Below are 24,547 nucleotides of genomic sequence, written 5' to 3' on the forward strand. Positions count from 1 at the left end.
ACGAGCTGATCGATTCGCAAACGGTTTGTTGGAGCGTTTTCGAGGCGTGTAGAGGTATCCAAACGAGTCTAGCATGCAGAGAAACGACCCACATCGAAGTCCTGAGCAGAATTTACCATAATGCCAAAAATGCGAAAATACAATGGACATACCTCTACAACGAGCTGACCGATTCGCAAACGGTTTGTTGGAGCGTTTTCGATGCGTGTAGAGGTGTCCAAACGACTCCAGCATGCAGCGAAACGAACCACATTGAGGTCCTGAGCAGAAGTCAGCATAAGGGCCAAAAACACGAAAATAGAACAGGCATACCTCCACAACAGGGTGACAGATTTGCAAACGGTTTGTTGGAGCGTTTTCGAGGCGTGTAGAGGTTTCCAAACGAGTCTAGCATGCAGAGCAACGAGCCACATTGAAGTCCTGAGCAGAACTTACCATAAGGCCAAAAACACGAAAATAGAATAAACATACCTCTATAACAAGTTGACCGATTTGCAAACGGTTTGTTGGAGTGTTTTCGAGGTGTGTAGAGGTATCCAAACGACTCCAGCATGCAGCGAAACGAGCCACATTGAGGTCCTGAGCAGAATTTACAATAAGGCCAAAAACACGAAAACACAACAGACATACCTCTACAACAAGTTGACCGATTTGCAAACGGTTCGGTGCAGTGTTTTCGGGGCGTGTAGAGGTATCCAAAGGAGTCCAGTACACAGCGAAACGAGCCACATTGAGGTCCTGAGCAGAATTTGACATTCACTTGGCATGTGAAGCAAGGGAGAAAGGCACGAACAATGACGCACATTCATTTCCCGATCGCATTGATGGGAAATGAATGTGCGTCATCCAAAGGCACACAGAAGGGATGAAAGTCTGAGATCGTTGATGGGATCTCGGACCTTCCTGGCCTTGGAAAATCTTTATGGTTCTTTGTGAGATCTTTAGGGCAGACCCTTCGCATCAGATGGTGTCTTTTTTCCGCTGGCTGTTTCTTCTTTCTCCCCCCACACACAGAGACTTTAACCTTTATATCATAATGAGTGATGTCAGATCTTGTGTATATCAACAACTAAACATGCAAATTAGATGCTAACTGTCCATCTGCTGGACAAAAGCAAGTACATGAGTAGGAACTGCTAAAACCTAGGTTGTGCCAACCTATTGTGGTTCGTTTCCCTTCTTCTTGGGGTTGTTCAGATACCAACTTCATGCTCACTTTTGTCACCACACACAACACACTTAAGGATGCCATGCAAAGCACTGGCCCACACCCACAAGTGAAGAATCAGTCATGGGAATGTGGACCATCATCTTCCTTGTTGATTCAAAATGATACAAGGTTTTGGGTATAGGTGTCGTGTATATAAAGTGCCTTTAACCGGTGATGACCATTTTGAGCAAGAATCCGCGCCATCACCAGACAGTTCACACAGTCAGTAAAACATTGTAGTGTTGACTACAAAAATGCTAACAGAAGACTACAAACCCTGGACAAAGACTACAAAATCCTTGACCATGGGAAACCATCAATTTTCGTGGGAGAAAGGCTAAATTCTGCGTTAGAACGCTGAAAAAATCCTTGAGATCCAGGGTAATAAACGAGTCTCTTCGTAAACTCAGAGGACTCGTAACAATTGCACACATATATAGTGGAAAAGTTGTATTCAAAACTACTTTTTCACTTGTTGTTGGGTTTGATCAATCAATGGGGGTGGAAAGTCTTCTGTTAGTATTGTTAGTATAGGTATAGTAATTGCAGAGTAGTAGCAATATACCTTGGAAGGGTCCAACATCAGCTGAACTATCTATTTCAATGAAAAATGAATATAAAATAAATAATAAAATAAAATAAATAAAATATAAAAACTTACTAAACGACAAGCTTACAGCTCGATATTCACTGGGGCCAGCTTCACCATTTTTGTTACTTTCTCCATGGGTAGGTGGAGAAGTATCTCCATGCAGGTGCAAGCCCTTGAAATTAGTTTGAACTGCTTTATCAATCATCAGCAGCAGCAAAACCAAAAACAGTTGTATCACATACATTGTTGAGCCATGGTGACTTGATGTACAAATATTTGGTTTAGAAAATATTGTTGCAAGTGGCCAGGTAATAGCTGAAGACCAAAGTGAGACACTGTTATGTTGAACAGAGACTACAATAATAACCTGAAGTCTGAATATTGGGGACTTCATTGAGTACAGCTGGGCTACTTATATAGGTTGGAAACAACAAGGGGCAAAGAACAACAAGAAGACAATAAGAACAATAAGAACAATAGGAACAATAGGAACAATAGGAACAATAGGAACAATAAGAACAATAAGAACAATAGGAACAATAGGAACAGTAAGAACAATAAGAACAATAGGAACAATAAGAACAGTGAGAACAATAAGAAGAATAGGAAGAATAGAAACAATAAGAACAATAAGAACAATAAGAACAATAAGAACAATAGAAAAGATAGGGGTAGGATGATGACAATAGGAAAAATAAGAACAATAAGGATGTTGGAATAATGGAAACAGGTGACAGGAACAGAATCAATTCTAACAAATATAATTGGATGGCTAGAACAAAGAATATTGGTAATTAAAATTCTTTTCTAAAATTGTTCTTTATATATCCTGTTGCAAAAAAAAAGAGGACTCGTACCTGCCGTGCTTGCAACGGCCTCTTACACAAGTTTATTCAGCCTCAAAAATTATATCCGAGTAGTCACTGGGGGCATTGGCCTATTTATTCACAGAAGATATTGAGAATAAATCAGAGATAAAATAATAAATTATTCAGGGATAATATCAGCGAGGAAATGAAGAAGAAATTCAAAATTTCTTCTTCAATAACATCAGCATCTTACTACGGCTTAGATTGTGAATATAATAAAAATTTCTTCCGACGATGAAAGGCTGAGGATATGAAGAAGATATTGTGACGCGTCACGCCTTTCACGTGCCTTGCGGGCCGGTTGAGCCGCGAACTCAACTCAGACTAGTACTAGTACTACCACCTCAGTGCATGAAGATCTCGAGCCTGCTGACGAACTACAGTAAGAAAGAAGCCCTTACGGCTGAACAAACATCCGCTCCATCACAATCACAGCCTACGCCGAACAAGACATACCCTCCGCGATCTTTCAGACATGATTTGGAGTGGCGGACAGCTCACGGACTTTTTTCCACTCTGTTCGCGTTGTCGCAAATGTACTTGACGCGTGGATCTCCCCAGGAAGCTGAGCACTTTGCACAGCAGGGTCAGGATCTCGCTGAAGCACTGAACGTTCCCACAGTCGTGCGTTGTCTCGGAAGGCAGAGGTTCAGCTTCATCTTGGTCAACTGCAGGAGGCAAATGCAACACTGGTAAAAGCTGCTGCGTTACTCTCTCACCTGCCAGGCGTTGACACTATTATCGTTCATCGACTCCGAGCAGAGCGTAATGAGCGAAGCGCTCAGCATGAGAATGCGCAAGAACTTTATCTTTCGACATTGAAAATGTTGGAGGGGCTTGATGGCGCGTTCCAGCAATTTGAGACTTTGGTGTTTGGGGACGAAGCTTCTCCCTGACACTCTGTTAGCCGTTCTTCACCAGCAAAGTACGTTCATGGTCATTTTTCGCTACCTTTCTCTGACAAAAGCAGTCTGGTCACGACGCAATCAGCCAGATGAAGACCTCAATGGCTTGCTTGAGAAGTTTTTATCCCTGCCATCTTCATCCCGAATGAAGGTAAGAAACCTCGATTTCTTTTCAATGCACACATCTGACCCAATCGATTTCGAAGGCGAATGAGAACTCTCTCATGGGCAAACTAACTCTCTACAATGGATATGTTCCTTAGCTCCCTCACCGAGTCTAGTGAGTTATTCATTCTCACGTTCGTTGCAGAACCTTACCAGTACATCGTAGCAATCGCTATTCCCATGGGAATGTCGACTACGCACAAGGCTGCGTTCGCATTACCTACTCAGGATGTTCTGAACGCTCTGGAAGAGGCGGAGAAGCTATTCCAAGCAAACCTGTCATTGACTTCGGAATGGTAGCGTCCTCAAGCTTCGAGATGCTGCGATCTCTCTCGCACTGATCAAAGCCTTCCAAACCTCCCTTGGTAGACCAGGAAATGGTGGCTCAGCGGTCACTGCGACTTTACTTGGTGAGATTGCTTCTGACACGCGTGATTGGGGATACTGATGGTTTCACAGATGTTTCGACTGCAATCACTCTGCGGAGAGAGATGTTGGAATCCATTGAAACACAAATTTTCCGCACTTCAGAAGTCCGACGACCTCCAGTGGCCACTTATCACCTCTGATGGGACACCTCGTCCTCGGCCAAAGATAGAACACCCTGGAAGATTCAACGTTGATCTAGAGTCCGATGATGATGCAGAAGACAGTGCTTTGCGAGAAGGTACTTTGATTCAAGCTTACTGGACCTCTATCCGAGAAAAATATCGCTCACGACGCCTTGACGTTCAATCACTTTCGACCTCAGAGACGGGGGACCTTCCGGAGAACTGGATCGTGATCAACATCAATATCACAGATGACAAGAGCACGTTGTTCATCTCACGACGAGAAGGCGGAGTTGAAGGAAGCCAACCACTTGTTTTCTGCGTGCCTCTGAAAGGAAGGAGAGATAACGGAGATGACGATGTGGAAGACCACTTGGAGTTCAACGATGCTATTGGTCAGTTGCGCGAGATCGTAAGGTTGAGTGACGAGGGTACCAAGACAGCCGTCAACATCAAATCGGATGACAAAGAGGCTCGCGCGAATTGGTGGAGGCTACGTGGTGAGAGTCTGGATACGAGGTTACGCGAGCTGCTTGAAAATATCGAGTTTTGCTGGTTGGGAGCGTTCAAGGTTAGTGGGTTCTGTCTTTTCGTCTGACATGTGTTGACTATGTATATCAGACAATCCTAAGTCCACGGTCGGATGCAACTCCAGAGATGATTTCGGATCTCCGGGCGCAATTCGATAAGATCTTTCAGCGTAGCCTTCACGCTAAGGACAAGAAATCGAAGCAGCGGGCAGGAAACCACAAGAAAACCATATCGCAGGCACAGGGACCCAGTCAAATGACGCTTGATGATCCGATTCTCAACCGAAGTGCAAAGATGAAGAGCTCGAGGATCTTATCTACTTGATCTTGGACCTCTATTGGTTCCATGGCGTTCCAGTTGCTATTGCGGAAGTCGATATCGCTCAGCTGGTGGTTGACCTTCGGGCTGTGATGGAAGAACACGCGGCGAAGCTTCGGCAGTGGAAAAAGACAACCACGGGCAAGGCGACCAGCTCATTGGCTTAAGACCAGGACGAACACTTGTTCTTGGTCCTTGGTGAGCAGCAGTTCGTGAATGCGCTGAAGACGCAGGACTTGGTTGTGTAAGTCTTCTTCTTGTTCGTATGAATACTGCTGATATGAATGGTTTTATTGTAGTTACTTTGGCCATGGAGGTGGGGAACAGTATATCCGATCCCATAGGACTCGCAGCCTTCCGAAATGTGCTGCAACTATGCTTTGGGGTTGTTCATCGGGTGCTCTCAGGGAGTTGGGTGACTTTATAGGACGGGAACACCTTACAATTACATGCTCGCTGGGTGGTACGTATTCGAACTGTCTCCCGCTTCACTTACCATTAACGACATCTTCAATCAGCCCTACGCTCGTCGCGAACTTGTGGGACGTCACAGACAAGGACATCGACAAGTTCTCCCAATCCGTCTTTGACAAGTTGCGTTTGACTCCTGCGGATGTTAGCAAGTGGAATGAAACCGGAAAGGAACCCCGGGCCCACGCGTCTCCTTCTCTGTCTCTGGTGGCTTCTGTGGCACAGTCGCGGGATTCATGCAAGCTGAAGTACTTGACTGGCGCAGCTCCGGTGGTGTACGGTATACCATTTTATCTTTGATCTGGTATTTGGAAATTATCTACTCGACATTGTATCGTTCCACATTTATTTTAGATGTATTTTCAGGACTTGCCCAAATAGGGCGGTTGAATATTGCTTTGCGATTGACATCGACCAGCCAAATCACCGTTTCGAAAAATTTAACGCTTTGCAACTCATTAGACGAGGCTCATGGTGTACAAACTACGGAGATTTTAGACTTGAACGTCTGAACGATCATCCAGCCAAACCCAAGGCCAAGTTGTAAAATGTGCACGTGACTGACGCGATGCGTTCAACTTTGAAGTCAACGTCGACCACGATGATCAGCAGTTTCGATTTACGAATAGAGGTCGAGGCTCTTCAAGAGCTCGATAGTTACGACATTCCACACGACTATGATCTCACAACAGAGGATCCGGAGCGGCTTCTTGAAGGTGACTACCTCATTCCAATTCCACTCCAAAATCTGACGATTTGGTAGCTGCCGTGGAGGCTGTTGCCGACTCCAGCAGTGCAATTACGGACGAACAGGTTTTTGAAATTTATAGGTGTCTACTCAAACACGCAGACGCGAATATGGCTCCGTTATGAGCAAACTGCTCGACTCCATCTCCTCTGGCCTCCTGGCGGAATTAGAGGCCACTATGCGTGATGTGGAGTTGGGAGATCAGAAGTCGTACATGGCGCACAAAACGCCGTTGGAGCTGTACGCGTTTTTTCTGCAATGGTTCGTTACGGCGGCTGAGAAGGTCAAGGCCACTGAGGATGGTGATGCGCCACCGCCGGCAGCTGCTACCAAGGGCAGGAGCGGGAGGGGAGGGAAGGTTGGAGCGGGGAGGAGGGCTGGTCGTGGAGCTGCGAGCAAGAAGAATGAGGCGTGGACTTGGCAGGACCAAATTCCTGCGACACTTGGGCTGATTGTCACAGTTCTCCGCCTTCAGACGCAACGGATTTGGATGACGACTGTTGAATGGGACGCCTTTATGAAGTGCGTCTCTATCTTCTGTTCCCCTCTTTAGCTTCTAACATAGTGGTAGAACCATTAAATGACCCGCATATACGGTCGCTGAAAACGAACACTACATGAAGAAGTCAGATCTCAATCTCTGGGTCTACAAAGTCATGTCTCTCCGTGAATCATCATGGTCAATCGCTTGCTGTCAACACCAGCATGATTCCATTCCTAACATTCTTCGAACACCTCTCCGAGCCCATGGCAGAGTGCCTCACCGTCCTCGCTGGAGATGTTCAAGTCGGAGACGAAATCCTCCGCGAGATCGCGGGCAAGACTTTCAATGCGCAAGATAATAAAGGTTCTCGTGCATTCGCGAGGTTCCTCGTCAGATTCGCAGAGCCCGCTCCACGCCCATCACCCAGACAACTCATTCTCCTTCTAGACCAGCTGTATTCCGAGGTCTGTCTTGCTCCTTTCTGATGTTCATCGCCTGACGAGTACCCGTCTCACGCACCAGTCATACCCAAGGCGCCAAGCCATCGTCGAAGTCATGGGCTCCATCATCACTCTCAAAAACAAGCACCGACAACTCCAAAACCGCCCAAAAACAAATAAGCGGGTTCGTGCATTGTCCCAGTATTGATTTCTGAGTGATCTCAAACTTGTTTGCAGAGCCCAACACTGTGAGCAGCTGCAACGCTATCATTCAGCAAGTTCCTCTGCGTCAGTTGGCGATTCTGCGACCAGCACCACCAGCTGTTGTTTAAGATCCTCGAAACGTCCAAAGACGCTAGCATCCGAAGTAACGTTATCATCGCGTTGGGAGATGTCGCCGTGTCCTTCAGCAACATCATCGACGAGAACAGTTACGAGCTGTACAAGGGTCTTTCTGACGGCAGTATCATCGTCAAGAAGAAACGCTTATGGTCTCCATCAAATTATCCTGCAAAACTATGCATTCCCTGGTCGTCTTATGATCGGCACTGACTCGCATATCCCCAATGCTGGAGGTCTCGGTATGATTGCTTATGGTGTTGGTGGTGTGGACGCTGTGGACATTATGGCTGGGATTCCTTGGGAACTCAAGTGCCCCAAGGTCGTCGGTGTCAATTTGACTGGCAAAATCGGTGGATGGGCTACTCCCAAGGGTACGTTATCCGCTTCATGTATCCCTTAACAACGCCTTATCGTTTTCCAGACGTCATCCTCAAGGTCGCTGGTATCCTCACCGTAAAGGGCGGGACTTTGCTATTGTCGAGTACAAGGGCCCAGGTGTCGAATCTCTCTCTTGCACTGGTATGGCTACGATTTGCAACATGGGCGCTGAAATCGGTGCAACCACATCCATGTTCCCCTTCAACCATCGGATGGTCGACTACCTCAATGCTACTAAACGCGGGGATATTGCCAACTATGCTAAGCAGTTCGCCCACAACCTGAAAGCCGATGAGGGTGCGGAATACGACCAGGTCATCGAGATTGTATGTCAAGGTTTAATTTGAGATGTCTTCGTAACTCATCTTGCAGTAGAACCTTTCGGAACTTGAGCCCCACATCAACGGCCCCTTCACACCAGATCTGGCTACACGCATCTCCAAATTCGCTGAGGAGGCCAAGAAGAACAACTGGCCTGAAGAGATCAAGGTCAGCCTCATTGGTTCCTGCACCAACTCGTCATATGAGGATATGCCACGTTCGGCATCCATTGTCAAGCAAGCTGCTGATCACGGTATCCACCTCAAGAGCAAGTTCACTATCACACCAGGTTCTGAGCAGGTTCGCGCTACCATTGCACGAGACGGACAACTAGAAGCCTTCGAAAGTGTCGGTGGACTTGTTCTCACCAACGCCTGCGGTCCTTGTATCGGTCAATGGGATAGGCAAGACGTTTCATTCTGCTACCGATTACAAACTGAAACTACACATGAGAAGGCCGGCAAGACGATGATAACGCTTACACGAAGATGTACACGTCGTGGGTGAGCTTTGGAAAGGTGGATGAGAGGCGGTGACAGTAAATGATTGAATGACCAAGGTACGTCCATCCTTGTGCCAAATCTCCATAAACTGAATATGCGTACGTCGTTCCAGCCTACAACATTGAACGAAAACAAGAAACGAGTCTTGGGAGGACCACATCGTGCCGATATAGCGATTGCCGGAAGTCAATACCTTGCGTCGATGCAAGGTGGGACGGTGATGACGCTAAACGAAATGTGTAAGTGCTTCTTCGTGCTTAGGGTGTTGAATCACTTAGCAAACCTTCCTATTCTTTTCTTTTCATAGTTTTCGAGGGCAACGAAGCCATCTAACATAACCCACACGTGGACAGGGCGTTTAGCGGATGGCAGGACTTCGTCTTAAGCCTGGGGGACCGATGGCGAGGTGGAAGGGTTTTGGAAGCTGGAGGATGGTGTGTGACCATTTTGCGGACGACGAGACGTCGTCTTGGGGCAGGGAAGGTGCAGGGCATTGTGGAACCGTCAGAAAGACTCGAGGAGCATGACACATCGAAGGCCTTTTTGCAAGTGGGGTAAGCTTAATGCTCGTGTCTTTTGCCGGCACGTCGACAATTCACTTGGAAAGTATCACAGCAGTGACCTTTCCACTCCTCAGGATCATACCCGACTCGCAAACGCGAAATGCCACCTGTCCGTAGCGGATACGTTCATTTCTCCCGATTCCTCGCCCTTCCGGCGGCATTTACGCGTTAGATGTTGATGTTGGGCCTTCGTGTACGCGCGACATTGTTGTGTTGTTCGTCGCTTCCGGTGTTGTTTCGATTTGGAGTAGGCAATAGAGTGAAGTCTATGAAAGAAACTTGCGGAAAAGAGTATATGTACTTACGTTCGCGTAAAACTGCCAAATCTAACACTTAGTCGTTGCTGGACATGTCCGTGTGTGCATCACGTTAGAATTGAAGTTAAAGTCTTCGTGTGCGCGTTATTATTGCTTTGTTCATCTTCTCCAATGTCGTTTCGGTTTGTAGTAGGTAGTAAGACGAAATTTCTGGGTTTGAGTAGGACAAGAAGTGAATTTGGTTCTACATACTCGCGAATTAGAAATGGTGACAGTTCCCTTTCCCTCGACCTGACCGCATTCCTCTACTCCATCGTATACCATCCATCCGTTTCGTAGATGACGGTGTGCGCGACGGAACCGTTGCGGGCGACGACTGTAGAAATTTTGGCTCCAATAAATATCGGCAAGGGAATTAAGTAACGTACTCACAGGTAATAGGTGTCAAGTCTTCAAGATCGAGCTCGCGGTCGTAATCGGAGAACATCTCCGTACGTCCATCTTCAAAGATGTGGGCCGCCCAGCACTGGAAGTAGAAGCGTTCGCCCCCCTGGACGAACCCAAAAACTGTCGAGTGACGTTGACGAGTCCTCGAAGTATGGAGGCCGTTGCTGAAGGATGATTAGTATGCAATATGGGATCAAGGATAAGAACTCACAAGATGACGACCGCCCACTGATGCTCGCCGAAAGAAGTGTCTACGTTGTTCTTGATTTTCCCAATGTTGCACAGAACGCGCTGAATTTCTTCGCTGCGCCGGGGCGAGTTGGTAAGGACGTCGCCCCTGAGAAAGAAGTTGGTTCTCATTGTTTCTGAGGCGTTGTTGTGAATGACGGAGTGTTGATAGGGTGGTGCGAGAGAGGCGTGCAAATGATGGGAGTGGGAGAGTGTTGGACAAACAAATGACTATCAACTTTGCTGTGAACAACGATCGTCAACGATCCCTAAACCGAGCGAAAATCGACAATGGATGGGGGAGCCCGTGCTTGTTTTCTTGCGGGAACGCGATTTGCGGAAGGGTGTGTTGAGATTTTCCCGAAATTATGCTTTCTGTATATAGGACCTGGGTACGTTCTTTTTCTCCTTCCTCCTCACTTAAAACTCCTTTCCAGATGCCGATGCATGCTGAGGCGTCGCATCTTAAGCAGCAGGTTAAGCAAGTTTACCCTGATCCTGTGTTTGGAAGAGGCAACAATGAAGAGATATGGGGTGAGCGGTTGGGGTACCGTACTGAGCGTCCAGCGCCCGGCCCTTGCAGCTCCACCCCCGTAGGGTTGGTTTTTTACAAACGGCCGGTTTAGAGAGGTGTGTGCGCGGGAGATCATGTTGGGAATTAAATAGAACCAGCTGCATGAACAGCCGTCAGCGACCGCTCCTTTTGATAAGGAAATAATGTAAATTCACCAGACGTTTTCATCGACTTCATCGCCTTCATCGCCAATGTGAGGACTCCGACACGATACGCTGGGCCGTGCAGCATTTCCGTCCTTGAGAAAGAGTTTGCAGGTATGAAAACCAGTGTTCAAACGAAGGCGAGCTCTACATCTGTGCCTTCAGATGCTGTGATCTTGATGGCCTGGCCATTCACTTGGAGTGACTGGAGATCTATCCATTAAGACAAAAACAAACCCCCCTCATCATTTTATCCTTCCTATATTGATCAGCAACGGCGCGGATCTCATCCCTAAACAACCCCAGCTCCCCCTCCCAACCCCAATTTGTGCCCTCCACCAGCGCCTCCCTTCCTCCAGCTTCGGAGAAAGTTCTTTCAGACCTTGAGAACCGTGCCCTCTTGAAGGCGTTTGCAAAGTCAAAATCCCCCTCATGTAAGCGATATCTCTTTTCCGCAGTTGTCCAAGAACAAGATCAGCCCGTTCGCGGCCATGCATAGATCTTGCGTCACGCGTCCTCGTTTTCCTCCTCTTCGGTCAAGAACAAAACATCGCCTTCATCTTCAACGTGATGAATCATAAGGACTGGCCTCCACGTCGTAGGGTTCTAGCTCTTGCGTGTAGAAGACCTCTATTAGATGTGACCGACCTGGGACTTTGGCAAGTGGGGCTGAGCCGTTGGAGCGTATAGGCTGAAGTAATTCTGGAATCTGACGGCATCGAGGGGGGCTGGCATGAGAATGATTTTGAGGTCAGACCGCCTCTTGGCAACACCTTTCAACAGACCCATGAAAATATGTGATATGTAAGTCTGGATAGGCAACGAATTGCGGGATTCTAATAGAGTTGTGGTCAGACGAGGGCTTTAGCATGACGGGATTCATTATGCGCACTAGGTGTCGTCTTCCCCGATCCTGTCTCGCCGACTATTACGATGGCTTGGCTTTCGCCGTAATTTATGACACCAGGCCAGATTTGAGAAAGTCAACACAAACTTTTTGGAGGTTGACAATTTGATCTAGCCAGCTTTTTCTGAGCGTCTTTAGTCGATGTATGCTGGCTCCAAGGTCTGTATGGGGCGCTGCAGTAAGCAGAAAATGTTCGCGCGCAGCTACAGCGCTAGCCGGGGTTCATTCACCATTATAATGAGGACGGTTGATGTGCACCGTGGGAAAACTTATTACTTACGTTTGTCTACAAAAATTTAAAGTACTTGTGCTGTACATGTGCTATATATAAATATATATCATCATCTTTGCCATTTCTTAGCCTTGTCTTGACCCACCTCCAAGGAATTTGAAAGGGATGTGCACGGTGAGAGCCACAGCGTACTAAAATACTCGTTCTGGCCACCAATGATTTTAGGTTTTGCGTCGTGAAATACAGTGGTCTTTCGGCTATAGGACGTCGCTGAGACATACGTTCCGTCTGCAATATCAGTGACTGCGGTGGAACGGTCATAGAGTACGACGATGCGTCCGGAACGGTCTTTTCAAATGTGGAACTATATTGTCGAAGAAAATGCGATCGTGAATGAGGTTGCATTTGGACACGTCCAATGGCGCGGCGATGGTACAGGATTCGTTTGTGGGGCAGGGAGCTTGTGAGTGTCGTAGTGTTTCGTTTATATTAACATCTAATCCTTACGGTGCCCAGGGTCAGTGCTATGGTAATAGAGGGAACGATGAGTCAAGGGAGCAGACGAGAGCAAATGGTGTGTTATTCTTCCTCGACTCTACGCTACTTACCTGTGTTTCATAGCCAGCAAGAAGATACAGAGTATAGCGAACATATGAAGACTCTCAGAGGTCGTTTGTCTCACAGCAATGTGAATGAATACCCTCGCAGTTGAATAACAGTTCATAAAGAGCCGGAAGAGCCTAAACGTCTCTACGTGCTAGCGTGACACATTGACTTCCCGGATTTGCTTCAGGTACGTTTTCTCTGTTCACCCTCCACGACGTCTGAGCGGACACCAGGTCATGTCTTCGAAATTGCACGCTTTATCCTCAACTTCGACTTCGACTGCCCTCAACTCACTGAAATCATTTGCTCTCGTGGACCTCCCTTGTAAAGAAGGGGTGTTAACCCGCGCTCAACGATGCCATGCACCATTGCAACTGCCAGATGCTCGACAGCAGATGTGACAGATCTAGACGCCAAGCTTTGAGCAGCTTACCAGCGTCTCAACAGCGCCTTGAACCCATTCGACCGCGTCTCTCAGGCCCTCACAGACACCGACTTTTCTTGTTTTGTTCCATTCTCACTTTCACGAAAAACAACGAGGCTTATGAATGTCCATGTATCGTAGGAGTTACAACTTCGGGCTATGACCTTGCATGGAGATGAACTCACCGCGAGCTCCACCACACCGACATGTTTGCCGGCAACATATTTGGGAGCGTTGAAACGAGCAACAGCCGTGGCGAGGAGGTGCTTCAAGGAATCCCAGAGGTTGCTCAACTAGCGACTTCGAAGGTCAGTTTAATTACGTAATTCACATGATTAATTTTTTTTTTAGAGAGAAGAAAAAGTGAAGGAGATGCTCAGCGACGTAGTCAACTCTTTTGGGTCCTTAAAGGTCGCTCCAAACGACCTGTCTCTCTACTAGTCACTCCCTGAACTCCCACAAACCTTCAGGATGTCGAAGTAATCTGAACCGCTTCACATGCGCGATAGTCGACGTCCCACTCCTTCCCGCAAACATCACAAGTTGTGACCAGTGTCGAAGCAACGGTCGAGCGCAGCGAGCGCCGTGGCGTAGACACGGGTCTAAAGCTTGTATATATGATCCTAGTATTCTGCATATGATGGGTCAAGATTTCTGACGTAACTAGTATGGCATTCATGGTTAGCAGAAAAAAATCTACAAAGCCTTATGACACTTACTTGTAAATCGTGGGATCAATGGATAAATCATAATTCACATGAACCGGGCGTAAGGAGAATAGATCATCCTCCACCTTCCGTTGCTCCTCAAGCCACATGTCATCATAAACATTTAATGGGAGACAGTTGATGACTTTGGTCGACTTGCTGATCCTGTCTTGACTGTAGATACGCCTTCGAGGAAACGCTCCCCTTGACCGACGGACACGACGGCTAATCATATGAAGCCCATCAAGGGTGTGAAGCCACCTCGTGACAGACTGCGCCCTCCAGCGGGGCATCGTAACATGGTAAATGGGCCTGCGTTGGAGAGCAGCGGTACTCCGTGTCTCACATTCATCTTCCGATTCGTCGCTTGACATGCCGTCCACTCCGAGGCGCTGGAGAAAACGTATGTGTTTCTCCAGAGGCTTATACTTCGATGCGACAGATAATCGGCGTAGGAAAACCTGCTTTCTATCAACAGAAATTAAAGTTAACTTGAATGAGGTAACTCACTCCTCGTTTTCTTTGCCATCTACGAACTTTCTGCGAGTCGAGCTCATTACCTGCCTTTGGACGAAGACTTTTGAGGTGATCCGCACGTAAAGTCTTTACCCTCGTAAAGAATGTGTTTTCTATATCGTCCAGTAGGGGTCCATCAAGATTCAAATCATGAAAACGAGCGAAGTCGATTGCGAATACCCGAGCTGCAGAACGATTCCAAGGGGAACGCGGCCCATTGAGGATGTCGATCCTGAAATGGGATGCTGTGCAGCAATCGTCCCTTTCATGTCGAAGGCCTGACGTTGCGGCAAAGAGGTCCGCAGCTTCTTTGTCGACGTTCTGAACTCTGGGGCCCATAAGGTGAACAAGGTGATTCCGCACAGAGTCCTGCGTGAAAGAGAGCCAGGTAAGCTGCTCAAATTAATATTGAGATCTCCCTTACTGCCAAGGTTATTTTCTTGGGATCCCTACGAACAGGATGAGTTGTGATCTTGACCTCGGAATCAGCGTTAACTGCTACAGAAGGGGTTCTGTCGTGAGAGAAAACTAAATTTGACAATGTCCTCTCAAAGGATGCATTCTGCGCCTCCAAAGAAGAAACCATCTTCTCTAAATTCGAATTCACATTATTGGTCAGTCGTTGACCAACTTCTTCAAATTTCTTGAGAAACTCTTGAGCAAACTAGGAGCAAACGTCAAGATATGCATACTATCGGACAAGTGACTTACAAAATGGCCCCTCCCGTTCTCATCGTCGAATGTGTCATAGTCACCCGCATAAGCCTCCGCACCACCAAATTCATCATCACCCACAGAGAGTCCTTCACCGCCAAATGCATCGTCACTAACAGGGGCCTCCTCATCGCCTTGTTCATCCTCGCCGGCAAACATATTGCTACTGTGCTGTTTGTTACTGTCATAGTACCCATGGTCGGAATGCGCAGCAACTTCGGGTTCAGGAAGGGTGGAGCTAGAAGAACGGTCATGGAAGTAAAATAATGGGGTAGCAGGGCCACTGATGATGGACCAGGTCGGAGGCTCCATGGCACCATCGTCCTTTCGTACGTGCTCTGCAGAAGGTGGTCGGTCGAAGACTGGGTCCTGAGGGGATGGAGTACCAGCATATCTAGTTGGACGTTCAACCTGCGGAGTTGGGCTGCGATCGCGAGGGGGAATGTTGGGAATCGAATCATACCAAGAATCGTTCGGAGGGGCTCTCTTTTTGCCTTTGTCCTTGCTGCGGAATTCTTCGTGAGGTACTGCTCGAAAAGCCGGAGGCTCTCCGGAGGCTCTCGAATCTCTCAGATTGTCGGCGGGATCATTTTGCCCTGTTTCGCCTATGTTGGGCTTGGCGGTATTACCTGCTTGTTGGGACCGCTCCTGATACCCGGAACCTGGATAATGATGGGGTGAGGCATATTTTAGATAGAGGGAATGTCTACCACTGACCCGACCCATAATATGTTTTCAGAGAGGCGTTAGGCCGGTAATTTGAGGCGGTGGGCTCCGGAGACCTTGAGAATGGAGGGCGACGACCAGAAGCTATAGGCATGATTAGATATGTGAAGCTTGTTTGTAAAACTGGTTACTGCTACCTTGTGAATAGGCGGTTTTTAAAGGATTCGGCTGGTCGCGGCACCCAGGGGCGATGGAAGATTTTGAGGAACGAATCGGTAGGCCATCGGCGGGAATAGCTGCTGGAACAGAGGCCCAACACAATTGGCAACAATAATCGACAACCTTTTTCGCAGAGGCTTACATATAGTACTAGTAAGAGAAATACTTGTTCGGGAGGGCTTTGAGCTCAAAGGCGGCATCGTTGCAGGTGTTGTATAGCGGTCTAGATATCCGGTGACTGAGCAACTAAATTCACACCTACAAATTTCGAGGGACACATACGTTGCGTACACGTATAAAACGATTCCTGAGATGTGTGACTGGGAGGCATGGCTGACTATGACGTCGACTAGCAAGAGATGGGTGGGCGTTGCGATTGGGTGGGATGTTCGTACCGTGTATATGTGAGGTATCGCTGTCGTTCGTTCATCAAAATAATAGAGCGGTAATTCTACGTACCAGTATAAATTCAGGAAAACCTAATCACCACGATGTGACATTCCGGTCAGGCACTCAATCCGAAGGCCTAGGGTACCGATATCGATGTGCGCATATCCCAAGAAACATGCCACCTATATCCTTGCGGAACTCGAATTAACACGCGCTTTGAATTCATGATCAATCTGACATCGTATGTATTAGCCAGATTTCGGATGATATTGATATCGATGTCAGTAAAATATATGAGACGACGCACCATATGCATATATGTATGCGCAGCATACCTCAATTGTATGAAAACGAGGTCAAGGGGCGCGCTAGCGCTAGCGCTGCGTATATACGGATCCCTCCCAAGTATATATATAGTGAAAGCTTGACAACTTCACACACGCGAGCAGTTCCGGATTCACCGCTAGTGCTTGTATTAACTGGCCAGGTTCGAATTCACGCCAAATATTTTCTCAGTCCCGCCAATGTTAAGAACGTCAGGATCTAACCCGGGCCCGTACCATGAACGGCCATATCAGTACCTTGATAAAAATGGGGTTACAATCTCACCGGTACCTAGGTTCGAATTGCACATACAGGCATATGCGCTTGATCAATAAAAGGCCCACTAGTACTAGTACGCGTACGTCGCGATCGTGGCGTGTTGTCTATCGGAGTTCGTGTCGATCGCGACTGGTACCGGTACGCACAGGATCGCCAGTATTGATAGCGCGAATTGGAAAGGCCAGATTCAGGCTAAAAAAACTTGAGGCCTGGTCCGTATATACGTAGTAGTAGCATTCGCGACGAGGCCTGATCATGATGGCTAGCCGTGTGATCATGAGAGCTCGAGCAAGACAGGTTGGACAGGTTCAGCCTCAAGCTAGCGCTAGGTTCAAGATTGGTGCGTGACCGTTGTGCGCATGAGGTCCAGGTCAACGTTTCGTCAAATTTATGCATGAGGCAGCATATATTTGGGCTAGCGCTCAACGTTCAACTTCGGCATGTCCCCATTCGAGCAACGAGTGTTGAAACGTGATCATGAGGAAGGAAAACGGTCAGGGTGGAATCAAACAGTGACTTTGGCTGTGTTTGGCCATGGAGCCGGATTTGGAAGCTAGCCATATACTGGTAAGTACTGTCTTCGAAGTTTTTAAATTTTGAATCCACGGGCCAAACATGATATTATCATTCCTGCATTTAATTACGACTGGACACGCTCCGTAGAAAAGTACCACAGTAGATAAATATTTAAAAGGTCGAACCACACAATACTCGTTAGAAATCGACTTGGCAGACACCCGCAGACGTGGAGAAGAAAAGAACACGCCTTTTCGATCGATCGCGAACACGTTCTGGTTTTCTTTATAGAAAATCTGATACAAACGTCTTTTTTTTGGGGGCCGAATCCGAAAAAGCAGGTCCTGGTCATGAGTTGAAAGTCTGGGGTGATCGAAGTATGTGTGCTATACGCGTACGCGTACGCCACGGGTACACGCAAGTTTCTTGGAGTCCGAGATCTAGATATATAGATATACTGATTAACAGAAAGTTTCATTAGAGGTATCAAAAATTATACGTTGCATATGGTATATATAACAAAATATTGAGAAAGATGGTAGCTGAGATTTGTAATCACGGTTTGGTCGTAAAATGGGACCCACAAGGACCCACAAACACGCCAATGACTTGAAAGCTTAACACAGCCAAAGGAAAAAATATCGACGAGGTTTGAATTGGAATGGCTTTCGACTGCGCGTGGATGAAGGACTATCTTGAGTTCCAAGTTTGAGTATTTAACAGTACCCTGGCAGCGACTTCACATAAGTAGCTTCCTCCTCCATATTAATATTGATTAGTACCAACAAATTTACATTACGCCATCCTTGTACTTCTATGCGTAGAAATTTACGAATAGTTGGAACGATTGGGATCCTCTCATACGTACTTTATTGGATCGCAGTCCGAATCGTCACGCTGGTATTCTTGAGATTCAAAATTCGGCTGCTCGCATATCAGGATTCCCTCAAATGCGTCCGTGAGCTCGAGCTTGGTGTGCCATTTCGTCTTAGCTGTTTCAGGATGTTAACGGAGAAAACATCACATCACATACGGGCATGGTACCGGTAGAAGAGGCAAACAAGTGAGACCCACTATTTGGAATTACGTCGCGGGCATTTGCATCGGCATAATTTGTGTATAAAATACATAAAGCATATGTGCGTATACTACATGTGTACGTATCATTGATCAATCCTTTGAAAGTGCTTTGAATCAGATATCGGATCCAACCTGAGTACTTCGATTAATATTACAAGTTATAATCAAATCAACATTTCTGAACTCACAATGATGTTGACGGGTGGCTCCTCATCCTCCTCGACGGCCTCTAATACTCTCGACATGAAGCTGATGGCAAGTTCAGTCATCTGTGTGAGTTTCCCACCAAAAAGACGGATGCACTCACAGGCGTAAAGCCTTATTCACAATGTTGGAGGCCACGCTAAACCTCGAGAGAATGGGAACCCTGATCCCGAGTTGAAAAACGGCGAGTTCGCCACGCCAAATTAGATTCCGACTGATACCGGCCAATGTTTGGTTTCGCGGAATGTATTGGTCAATGTAGCCGACGACCAAAAATTTGTGTGAGTCGACGACAACGCGGGATTGGTGGAGCGGGATGTCAGGAAAGCGTGGTGAGCCTTTGAAAAAGTTGGAGGCGTCAACGACTGGTAGCTCCGTGGTCGGGTCGACATTGTTCACAATGGGGAAGTCCCGCATCGACCGCTTTTGGCCGTGTAAAGTGTAGAGGTAGCCGTGGGCGCCCAATGGCTAGATGGGAAATCAGATGGGAGACCAGGATAGATATGTGAATGATTCTAATTACAGGTCCTTCTTCCAGTGGCACCAGCTGGGGAGGTTCGTCCTGTGCCCCAATCCAGGCCTCTTCCATGTGTCCGACGGAGAGTGTTCTTTCACGGATGGTCGAAGCCGCTGACCTTTCACGTTGACGGGTAAGTCTTTCCACTGGCTACGGGACATTGTCAAAAAGATTGTAGCGACAAGGATTCGGAGCCAGCAGGTGCCTACCATTTGACCGCGTGTGTTTCTTGAGAGTAGAGGGGAGTGGTTTGACGAGCACTTGAATGCGAGCCGCGGCCGGTGAGACATATATATAGATCAAGCAAAGGGGGGCATCAAGGGGGGTGGGGGGAGTATAGTGGCCTTGTGGCCGATTGAACAATTCAAGAATTAAGTAAATCATTCCGGATTGAGTCGAACTCGAATTTGGAAAGAGAAAAACGACGATAAATGCATAGTACTTACTTATCCTTGACGAAGTCGCAAGTGCATCGACATGTATATGTCCATCTACATGTGTATGCGATCGAAGTCACATCGGACGGTGGTATCCTGAAGATCTAGAAGGAATTGCTTGATCAATCGTAAAGTACTAGTATGAGACCGGTACCGGTGTCCATGATCGATATCATGTCCATGAAATGCGAACCTTGCGATCGAGGATATTACTAGTAACATCCACGCCATGCGGCATACTGAGGACTGCTGCGTGGCGTCGATCCCAATCATTTCCTGGGGGGATTCTGGAGAGGGGCAAACCGACTGATGGCCTATTCTGAATTAGGGAGTAATAGCACAGTGCTGTTGGGGGAAGCTTGGCGCTTATAATTAGTGGCCAGGTTAAGCTCTTCTCTGAGTGATAGTGAACGCTGAGCGCTGAGCGCTGAACACTGAACGTTGGAGTTGTTCATGATCAAGAGTTGTTTCTAGATCTCAACAAGTGTCAACACGCTTGATAAGCTTGATCATGTGCACAACACGTTTTGCTCCCTAGATCTATCTACTGAGGTCCCTCAGCATTTTCGAATTCAGACCATCCGCAATATGTTCCTATTCGAATTCCTGGGCATGCACAACCCATGGCCATCGATCGCGACGTCATTATATCCCCGTTTTATGGAAGGTCCCTCTTGAAGTCCCTATAGAGATGGAACGTCATGAGTTTGGCGGGATTTCGACAGCAACATCTCCCCCCCGGCTCCCCCCCCCCCTTGTGTCCCATATTTACAACCTGCAGCATTTACAACGCTTGTCAACTCGTCCCATTCATCTACGCCTCAAACTTCAGACCCAATCATGTCGCAGACGACGGAAATGAATTCGATTACTTTGACCAATATTGGTCAAATCCCGGGTGCAGGAGGTGCTCCAGCCGTTGTATCCTTCTCCCCCGATGGTCGCTTGATAGCTATCGGGGAGGAAAGCGGGTTAATCACTGTGAGTGTTAAAAATTGCCCTTCTCTATCGATGTATTAACATAAACCTCAGATTCGCACCTCTGAAAAGCAGTTTCAAGTTCTCAGACGTTACGACGCTGGCTCCAAAGTGCAAAGCATTGGTTGGCACCCGAGCATTCCATTTTGGTTTGTTGCTGGGTGCATTTCGGGAAATGTGTATGCTATACATATACGGCCTAACACAGTAAGTAATTAACTTCAATTTCGCTTCATTTCGCTTACTTCAATTTTGTTCAAAGGCGGATGTGCTCCTTCGCGAAATACAAGGATTTATCCAAAGCCTATGTATCAACGATGACGGAACTCAGATGGCCTTGGGTTTCAGCGATGAACAGTCCACTTGTGTCGCGTTGATCGACGATCCCTTTGCTGGTGGGTTCTTTCTTCCTGATTCAAATTGAAGTGACATTCTTCGCAGAGCTACAGAAGCCATTACGAATCGCAAAGGCGAAGAACTTTCCGCCAGTCAGTAAAGTTCCCCATCAACTTTTGTTCTTAGACAAGGACAGCCTCCTCATCTGTTACTCGGGCAAATCCCGCTTTGTGTAAGCTCACCTGCCATGTTTCAGGTTAAATTGTAGCCTGATGTTGCTATAATCAGGGTTATCCAAACAAAGGATCCGTACGCAATTCTTTGGAAAATGGATGCGCCCATTGGTAATTATAATAAGATGTAAGTTTTATTTTCTGGAGGCACAGATTGAACTCTCAAAACCTCTTCTAGTGGTTGCGTTGCTTTATCGCCTTCGAGGTCCGAAATCGCTGTGACAAACCTGGTCAGCGGAATAGATTTTTATTCCCTTAAAGAACGGAAACATATGGGAACCACGTATTATGACTTTTTGGGAAAATCAAAATCCAATCGTATAGCCAACATTGCGTACATGCGAGAAGACTTTGTGGTCGCGGGGTGTGTTGACGGCAAAGTGATATTCGTAGAGAATCGCCCTTCCGCTGGCCAACCTGCGGGCGGGTGGGAGGCTAGATCTGCGCACAATTATAGGTTGCTGAGAACGGACAAAGTTAAGATCCGCTGTGAGTCTTCATTCCGACTCACTGCGATAAAGACTTACTGACCTCTGTCCAGCATCATTACGACTCGTGAGTCTTATCTTGTGCCATAAACAACCTAGCTTACCAGGCTGTTAGGCATTTGGTGTTGTCAGAAGCGAGCCAATTATTTTCTACGCAGACGGAGAAGGGGAGAACCTTTACTATGTCGTTCTTTCTGTCCACTTTAAACGTCACCTTACCAACAAAGATGATGTCAAGGAGGCCGAGACGAGGGTACGTTCTTCCTCATATGATGATATCATTTAATCAGCTTCCAATAGCACGGGGATGTGCCAACCACGCCACCACAAGCGATGGTTAACAAAGATCCATCTCGGATCGTTCACAACCAACAGTCGAAGCTCTCTCACGCCTTGCCCAATGATCAGTCTGCCCAGATCCCTACGTCTGCTGTCCAACAGGTGCCTCCTATGGCGTCCAACCAGGCAGTTCCCATGATGGTGCCCGATGAAGTACCTCCCATCATGGCGCTTAACCAGATGCCTTCCATTGCGTCTAGTCAAGTCCTTCCCACTGAAGTGCCCCTCACGACATCCAATCAGGAGCCTCTCGTGGTACCCAATCAGGTCGACGATAGGTCGCTCATGGCGCCCACGGAGGTCTCCACTTCGTCGTCAGGCCACGTCAACGCCGCATCCGCACCCAATCAGGAACCTATCACTTTGTCCAACCACTCCTTTGGTGCCTCCACCCATGCCTCTGCCAACTCTTCGGACCAGGTTCGTTTCAATGTGTCCGACGTCTCTCTCAACGTCTCCGACCAAGTCCTTCGCAACGCCTCCGACCAAGTCCTTCGCAACGCATCCGTCCCTCCAATTGCAAATGCGTCCATCCCTCCCAATGCGTTCATCCCTCCCAATGCGTCCGTCACTCCTAATGTGTCCGTCATTCCTAATGCGTCCGCCTCTGCCACTACAACTCTCCCCCCCACAACCGCATCAACCAACATGTCTGACTTGAAAGTCACCCAGGCTCCTTCCGTCACTTCCAATCAAGTATCTTCAAGTACTAGTACCACCGACAAGGAGGACTCCTCTCCAACAGCGCGTAGTGGCCAACTCAATTCGGAGAATGACTTGCTATCATCGGAGAATGATTCGCACCATGGCCAACACTTTTCCACGGCTCGGAGGGTATCGAGAGCCTTAAAAGCTATTCTTTCAGCGGCCCTGGTCGCCTGGATTATTGCAGCCGGTTACCCATACATCTCTTCGAAATCTCTATCAAATTTGAAGCAAGCTCTTGACCCTTTCCTCCCACTGCTAAGTCAACCCACTGCGGTTGCGTATGATTCCGAGACTGCCCAATTTCTAAAGCCGAAAGTCGCGCTAGCAACTCAACCTACAGTGATTGCGCATGATCATGATCCTGAGAAAGTCGGATTGCTCGAGCCAACCACCAGGTTGACACCCGAGAGATACATGGAAGAATTTCAGCTCAGGGCAGCAGGCATCACTCAGGCTACGGCATGTACGCATGTCCCGTCGCCAACAGAATCTCCCGCCGTTAGTATCGTGGTCTGCACTGTCACGGAAACCGTCACAGTTACAGCCATACAATCGGTTACCATTACAACAGACCTAAATAGGCCCACAGTTCTTCCTGGCCCTGCCCCCCCTCCGAAGCTGACCAGTCCAGAGACGGCGAACTCAGGCTCAAGCACGAATTACATGTTTTATTGCTCTATTCTGCTCTGCCTTTTCTCGCTTCGCTTGCAAATTTTGCGCTTTCTTCCCCATATCAACAAGTTCTATCACCTTCTCCGCTACGCCTATCGCCTTCTCCACTACGTGTTTTGCCTGTTCGCCGAACTCACGCGCCCCGCTGAATACAACGAGACAAGCCCGGAAAAGGCCCTGAAGTCCGACGTAATGATCGTGGAGCCTGAGGGAGACTTGGAGCTTGAGGGAGACTTGGAGCAGAAGGCGGACGAGGAATTGGACTTGGTCAATATCAAATCTGAGGATGTGGATTCGAAATATTGAAGAATGACCCTCATGCCACCTCATTAACAGTCTATTGATCATGACTCGTATAGTTTCATTCTCTCATGTTCACCTTCGAATTCGTAGGCCTAGGCCTTAAATTTCATTTCATATTGATTCCGGAGTACGTACTAAGTATATATAGCTAGTATTTTACGTAGGAGTACTAGTCCTATGTTTTCACGATCTTGATAGCACTGATCATGATATCAGTGATGCCAAGTGCCAGTCACGATCTGATCTCGCCCTGCATGCCGTTGATCAAATTTAAAAGGGGGCGCTTTGTGGCCATATATATAGATAGATCTAGAACCAACATGTACAGAGCGTTTTCTTTCAGTTACGAGCACTAGCTATAGCTACGGCAGCGCAATGCGTCTCAGTACTATTAACGACCCCGATTTTCCCTCTACCAATTCATTCAGTGGCCCGGAAGTCCCCAATGTCATCCTCGACATCGTTTCTTTGCCAGGAAAGGACCGTCCAGCGAGGTTCCCGCCATTCCCTTCTGGCCGGATCGGTGACCCAGACGTAAGTAAGCTACGCTGGTACGGACAATAGACTATTTCATGCGTTTTATGATTAGACATTCACCATGGATTTTGGACACCTCTCTTTAATGGACTCAAATGCTCATGAAAGAGTTTCAAGCACAGAAGCCGTCAATCACCTTCCCCACAGTGCCATCACGCCGTCAATGCAACATGAG

At 47.5% G+C, this 24,547-nt stretch overlaps 11 protein-coding genes across 11 annotated transcripts; 6 read left to right on the forward strand and 5 right to left on the reverse strand.

The window, feature by feature from the left end:
• Positions 1 to 387: 387 nt before the first annotated feature.
• LACBIDRAFT_317632 (uncharacterized protein) lies at positions 388 to 805 on the reverse strand (the record flags this gene model as incomplete). Its single annotated transcript, XM_001890224.1, has 4 exons — positions 388 to 420; positions 472 to 579; positions 631 to 738; positions 794 to 805. 4 exons carry the CDS (start codon positions 803 to 805, stop codon positions 388 to 390), a joined length of 261 nt encoding a protein of 86 aa, XP_001890259.1.
• An 865-nt stretch (positions 806 to 1,670) lies between these two features.
• LACBIDRAFT_317633 (uncharacterized protein) lies at positions 1,671 to 2,057 on the reverse strand (the record flags this gene model as incomplete). The annotated part of the gene is made up of 4 exons (XM_001890225.1): positions 1,671 to 1,723; positions 1,776 to 1,805; positions 1,872 to 1,991; positions 2,045 to 2,057. The coding sequence occupies 4 exons, from the start codon at positions 2,055 to 2,057 to the stop codon at positions 1,671 to 1,673; spliced, it is 216 nt and encodes a 71-aa protein (XP_001890260.1).
• Positions 2,058 to 3,511: 1,454 nt separating this feature from the next.
• LACBIDRAFT_317634 (uncharacterized protein) lies at positions 3,512 to 4,041 on the forward strand (the record flags this gene model as incomplete). Its single annotated transcript, XM_001890199.1, has 4 exons — positions 3,512 to 3,596; positions 3,642 to 3,727; positions 3,783 to 3,804; positions 3,887 to 4,041. The coding sequence occupies 4 exons, from the start codon at positions 3,512 to 3,514 to the stop codon at positions 4,039 to 4,041; spliced, it is 348 nt and encodes a 115-aa protein (XP_001890234.1).
• Positions 4,042 to 4,118: 77 nt separating this feature from the next.
• On the forward strand, positions 4,119 to 5,308 carry LACBIDRAFT_317635 (uncharacterized protein; the record flags this gene model as incomplete). Its single annotated transcript, XM_001890200.1, has 4 exons — positions 4,119 to 4,151; positions 4,201 to 4,863; positions 4,914 to 5,030; positions 5,111 to 5,308. The coding sequence occupies 4 exons, from the start codon at positions 4,119 to 4,121 to the stop codon at positions 5,306 to 5,308; spliced, it is 1,011 nt and encodes a 336-aa protein (XP_001890235.1).
• A 282-nt stretch (positions 5,309 to 5,590) lies between these two features.
• On the forward strand, positions 5,591 to 5,912 carry LACBIDRAFT_317636 (uncharacterized protein; the record flags this gene model as incomplete). Its single annotated transcript, XM_001890201.1, has 2 exons — positions 5,591 to 5,604; positions 5,660 to 5,912. 2 exons carry the CDS (start codon positions 5,591 to 5,593, stop codon positions 5,910 to 5,912), a joined length of 267 nt encoding a protein of 88 aa, XP_001890236.1.
• Positions 5,913 to 8,081: 2,169 nt separating this feature from the next.
• Positions 8,082 to 8,739, forward strand: LACBIDRAFT_167799 (uncharacterized protein; the record flags this gene model as incomplete). The annotated part of the gene is made up of 3 exons (XM_001890202.1): positions 8,082 to 8,330; positions 8,380 to 8,556; positions 8,599 to 8,739. Coding segments are annotated over 3 exons (567 nt in total), but the record flags the coding sequence as incomplete, so codon positions are not given.
• Positions 8,740 to 9,953: 1,214 nt separating this feature from the next.
• Positions 9,954 to 10,455, reverse strand: LACBIDRAFT_335356 (uncharacterized protein; the record flags this gene model as incomplete). Its single annotated transcript, XM_001890226.1, has 3 exons — positions 9,954 to 10,024; positions 10,081 to 10,259; positions 10,307 to 10,455. The coding sequence occupies 3 exons, from the start codon at positions 10,453 to 10,455 to the stop codon at positions 9,954 to 9,956; spliced, it is 399 nt and encodes a 132-aa protein (XP_001890261.1).
• Positions 10,456 to 12,535: 2,080 nt separating this feature from the next.
• Positions 12,536 to 12,891, forward strand: LACBIDRAFT_317640 (uncharacterized protein; the record flags this gene model as incomplete). Its single annotated transcript, XM_001890203.1, has 3 exons — positions 12,536 to 12,642; positions 12,696 to 12,753; positions 12,805 to 12,891. 3 exons carry the CDS (start codon positions 12,536 to 12,538, stop codon positions 12,889 to 12,891), a joined length of 252 nt encoding a protein of 83 aa, XP_001890238.1.
• A 941-nt stretch (positions 12,892 to 13,832) lies between these two features.
• Positions 13,833 to 15,966, reverse strand: LACBIDRAFT_317641 (uncharacterized protein; the record flags this gene model as incomplete). The annotated part of the gene is made up of 6 exons (XM_001890227.1): positions 13,833 to 13,872; positions 13,929 to 14,377; positions 14,427 to 14,801; positions 14,857 to 15,096; positions 15,144 to 15,808; positions 15,864 to 15,966. 6 exons carry the CDS (start codon positions 15,964 to 15,966, stop codon positions 13,833 to 13,835), a joined length of 1,872 nt encoding a protein of 623 aa, XP_001890262.1.
• Positions 15,967 to 18,475: 2,509 nt separating this feature from the next.
• On the reverse strand, positions 18,476 to 20,233 carry LACBIDRAFT_335358 (uncharacterized protein; the record flags this gene model as incomplete). The annotated part of the gene is made up of 9 exons (XM_001890228.1): positions 18,476 to 18,532; positions 18,574 to 18,759; positions 18,809 to 18,869; positions 18,928 to 19,292; positions 19,348 to 19,487; positions 19,551 to 19,741; positions 19,788 to 19,882; positions 19,972 to 20,097; positions 20,120 to 20,233. 9 exons carry the CDS (start codon positions 20,231 to 20,233, stop codon positions 18,476 to 18,478), a joined length of 1,335 nt encoding a protein of 444 aa, XP_001890263.1.
• Positions 20,234 to 20,618: 385 nt separating this feature from the next.
• Positions 20,619 to 23,838, forward strand: LACBIDRAFT_317643 (uncharacterized protein; the record flags this gene model as incomplete). The annotated part of the gene is made up of 9 exons (XM_001890204.1): positions 20,619 to 20,759; positions 20,811 to 20,963; positions 21,019 to 21,151; positions 21,198 to 21,324; positions 21,381 to 21,452; positions 21,504 to 21,814; positions 21,867 to 21,880; positions 21,929 to 22,066; positions 22,114 to 23,838. The coding sequence occupies 9 exons, from the start codon at positions 20,619 to 20,621 to the stop codon at positions 23,836 to 23,838; spliced, it is 2,814 nt and encodes a 937-aa protein (XP_001890239.1).
• Between the last annotated feature and the right edge of the window lie 709 nt (positions 23,839 to 24,547).

Source organism: Laccaria bicolor, genomic scaffold (genome assembly GCF_000143565.1).
Source record: "Laccaria bicolor S238N-H82 LACBIscaffold_83 genomic scaffold, whole genome shotgun sequence".
NCBI lineage: Eukaryota > Fungi > Basidiomycota > Agaricomycetes > Agaricales > Hydnangiaceae > Laccaria > Laccaria bicolor.